Below are 3,851 nucleotides of genomic sequence, written 5' to 3'. Positions count from 1 at the left end.
TCCAGCAACTTCGCACGGCCATTGGAGAGGAGTGGGACAACATTCCACAATCAACAGCATGATCAACTCTATGCCAATGAGATGTGTTTTAGCATGATAATACACAGCCCCATGTGTATTATTAATGTTGTCCCACTCCTCTCCAATGGCCGTGCGAAGTTGCTGGATATTGGCGGGAACTGGAACACCCTGTTGTACATGTCGATCCAGATTATCCGAAACACGCTCAATGGGTGACATGTCTGGTGAGTATGCAGACCATGGAAGAACTGGGACATTTTCAGCTTCCAGAAATTGTGTACAGATCCTTGCTACATGGGGCTGTATGAGGCAAATGGTGATCACCAGATACTGACTGGATTTCTGATCCACACCCTTACCTTTTTTTAAAGGGTCTATTCCCAGTCATGTGAAATCCAGAGATTATGGCCTAATTTATTTATTTCAATTGACTGACTTCTGTATAGGAACTGTAACTCAGTAAAATCTTTAAATAAATCAAATCGGTATACCTTAAAATAACGTTACACTGTGACCAAACCGGTATTTGTTCTGAACGCCCTCTTATGGTCCCGAGGTAAATGTCATGTTTTAATGTTCCTATAATGTTCTGACTATTGAACAAAGTCATCAGTGGGATGACGTCTCGCTGAAACCCCTAAAGCAACATTTCCCAAACTTTGACCTGGGGACCCGAAAGGGGTGCACATTTTGGTTTTTGCCTTAGCACTACACAGCTGATTCAAATAATTAACTAATCATTAAGATTTGATTATTTGAATCAGCTATGTAGTACTTGGGCAAGAAAATGCACGTACACCACTTGGGGTCCCCAGGACAGTTTGGGAAACGCTGCCTTAAAGGGACCTAATGGGAACTTTGCCGAATGTCCTTAGGACATCCCCTGTTTGCTGGGTTAAAACATAAATAAAGTAAATATAATCCAATTAGTTTCTTGTCATAAACTCAATATAGATCCATCTCTATGGAGTAGTTACATGTTGACACTGAAACTACAATCCCATGTGAGCATACACTATGGTATATTTAGAGGCTACCAGGACAAGATATTGGAGCAGTCTCCTCTATCAAACAAGAAGACATTTCATGGACACAAGTTTTTTCATTTCTTTCACACCTCCGAAGTCTGATAATGTACAGCTAATATCGGGATCTTTTCTTTATAAGAGTTTGAGGGAGGATGTGAATTTATTTTGTTAAAACTATTGTGTTTAGTCTGAGCCTTAACAGAATCAAATGATTCACACTTGAATTCATTCACATCCATACATGCTGAAGCCTTGCAAGGACTAAGAATTGCTGCATTAACCGGAGGAAGAAAATTAACAAAATCTATGGAGAACTCAACCCAAGTCAAGTTATTTTATCTCTTTGGCTTACAAGAGACATTTAACAACAAATCGGTATATTTTACCATGTCTCTTATCACATACCTTCTCATCATCACTGTGAATCTGACTCTGATCATAACAGTCATTCAGCAGAAAGGTCTCCATGAGCCCATGTATATCTTTCTGTGTAGTTTATGTGTCAATGGATTGTATGGAACTGCTGGTTTCTACCCCAAGTTGTTACTGGACCTTCAGTCAGATGTTCAGGTGATATCTTATGGTGGATGTTTGACTCAAACCTTTGTAATATACACATCTGTCATGTGTGAAATGTCTACTCTAACATTGATGTCTTACGACAGGTATGTGGCAATATGCAGACCACTACTATATCATACCATTGTGACATCTTTAACTGTTAGAAAGTTACTCTTATTGTCTTGGTGTTATCCTTTATTTATAGGACTCATAGTAGTTAGTTTAACCGTCAGAGTTCCTTTGTGTGGATCTCGCATTGATAAGATCTTCTGTGATATTCCGTCTATACTGAAACATGCATGTTTACCTATTCCCATCAATCAGATTTTGAACAAATTTGTAATTATGGTTCATGTTTTACCAATACTTTTCATTGTATTTTCTTACTGTCAGATTGTAAGGACTTGTGTAAAGTCAGCTAAGGGAAGGATTAAGTTCACACAGACATGTGTGCCACATTTAATAACAATATTTATTTTCATCACAGTGACCCTGTTTGACAATTTGCAAGGATGGAATAGTAATGTAAATATTACACTAAATATGCGTAATGCAATGGCTGTACAATTCCTTGTTATACCACCTGTCTTTAACCCTCTCATATATGGACTTAACCTCCAGCAGATTCGAAGGGCAGTTTTTAGAAAGTGTAATCCACATAACATCATTGATATGAAATTTTAGTTACATAATCTTACACACCAGGGAGACTTCCTGATATCATAAGTCAACAAATACAAAGGTCAAATCAAAAACTGTTGCAAGAGCGCAACTTTTGTTTTAGAAGTGGAGAGGAAGGGGGGGGACAACACCTGACAGGGGGTCCTCCCAAAATTTCACTCTACCCGACCCCAAAAAATCTTAGTCAACCATTGAGTAGTCTTTTCTTTCGATCTAATGGATTTGTATACATTTAAAAATATATATTTTTCCATATATACACCCAACCTATGTGCCAATTTATTTTACAATTTCTACCAATCTGCTTACCAGTAATCATTTTCATGTGCACATTATTGTGGAACATTTTCTTTTAATATATAATAGTCTTTGTATCTCAAAATCATTGTCTGTGGTTAATCTACGTTCTTAATCTAAATGAAAAAGATACTAATCTAAAAGTAACGTTTATTGCAGTTGCCAACTATGTAAACATAGCCTACATAAAGCCAACACATAAAAACAATATCCTGATCAAATCACATTGGCTACGCATGACCTGTCTGCAAATAACTCGAGAGAAATGGAAATGTTGTTCAAATACTTTGAGGAACTATTGTTATTCTCAATTGTTTCTTGAAACATACTTTGTTTCCTTGCTGTTTGAGGTGAAGAAAAATTACTTTGAGAAGCTCCACAGTTCATTAATGGTGGTGAGTTAAGGCAATCAGAAATACTATCAGACATCCCCAAATGGGCACATTTATAGGCCTAAATTTGCACAAAGGACAGGTAGACTAGTCGTACTTCTATATGGGTTATCAGGTGCCTTACTCAACATTGAGAGCAGAGTATAATTTTTTTTAAATTTTTTATTGACAAAACTTGTAAATGGAATGAAATTAACAAACACAAGTTTCTCACGAGTGTAGCATAGGTTGTGAATTCTGCAAAAGACATGTTCACTCCAACATTGAGAACGGAAAATAACTGTAATAATAATATATTCAATGAATTATCAGAAATTACCTAACCAAATAAACATTGCAGAATAGAAAAGATGGGAATGAACGGTAAATGTAGGCTATTACTGGTGATATTTGTCATGGGGTATTGATAGACATAGTAAACAATGCACACAATGAAGTTATGAAACAATGAATACCAATGAAATGGCAGGAGAGAGCTCATTCTGGAGAGAGACATGCCTTGTGCGTCTGAGCCACAATCCCCATATTCTTGGACCGGGGGATCCCTGCGGCCTCCTCAATGGATTAGTCCACTAAAACAGGTGCAAATCACATAGGTGTCTCGTGTGCCATAAAAAATATACATATGCTTGACAAAAAAAATCGAATGTTTTCTACACAGGCCCATTTTGTCATACAGTATTCCATAAGGCACCCAGACCTTATCAAAGTTTAACAGTATACCCTTAATCTAGTAATAAATCAAATCTAGTGATACATTATTTGACATTTCGGGCATCCATTATGACATTTTAGGAGGATAACCAACCTTCCAATTTTATGGCAAAGCATTTCTTAACTGCTATAAATGCTATGGCTACACAGTTATTCT

At 36.9% G+C, this 3,851-nt stretch overlaps 1 protein-coding gene across 1 annotated transcript; it reads left to right on the top strand.

Annotated features, from left to right (window-relative positions):
* Window positions 1-229: 229 nt before the first annotated feature.
* LOC116353706 (olfactory receptor 1D2-like) lies at window positions 230-2,427 on the top strand. The gene is made up of 2 exons (XM_031791421.1): window positions 230-245; window positions 1,252-2,427. Exons 1-2 carry the CDS (start codon window positions 230-232, stop codon window positions 2,292-2,294), a joined length of 1,059 nt encoding a protein of 352 aa, XP_031647281.1. The 3' UTR covers window positions 2,295-2,427.
* The last annotated feature ends 1,424 nt before the right edge of the window (window positions 2,428-3,851 follow it).

Source organism: Oncorhynchus kisutch, linkage group LG15 (assembly GCF_002021735.2).
Source record: "Oncorhynchus kisutch isolate 150728-3 linkage group LG15, Okis_V2, whole genome shotgun sequence".
Lineage (NCBI taxonomy): Eukaryota > Metazoa > Chordata > Actinopteri > Salmoniformes > Salmonidae > Oncorhynchus > Oncorhynchus kisutch.
The sequence above is the reverse complement of the archived record's forward strand: the minus strand, read 5'-3'. Positions and strand labels throughout refer to the sequence as shown.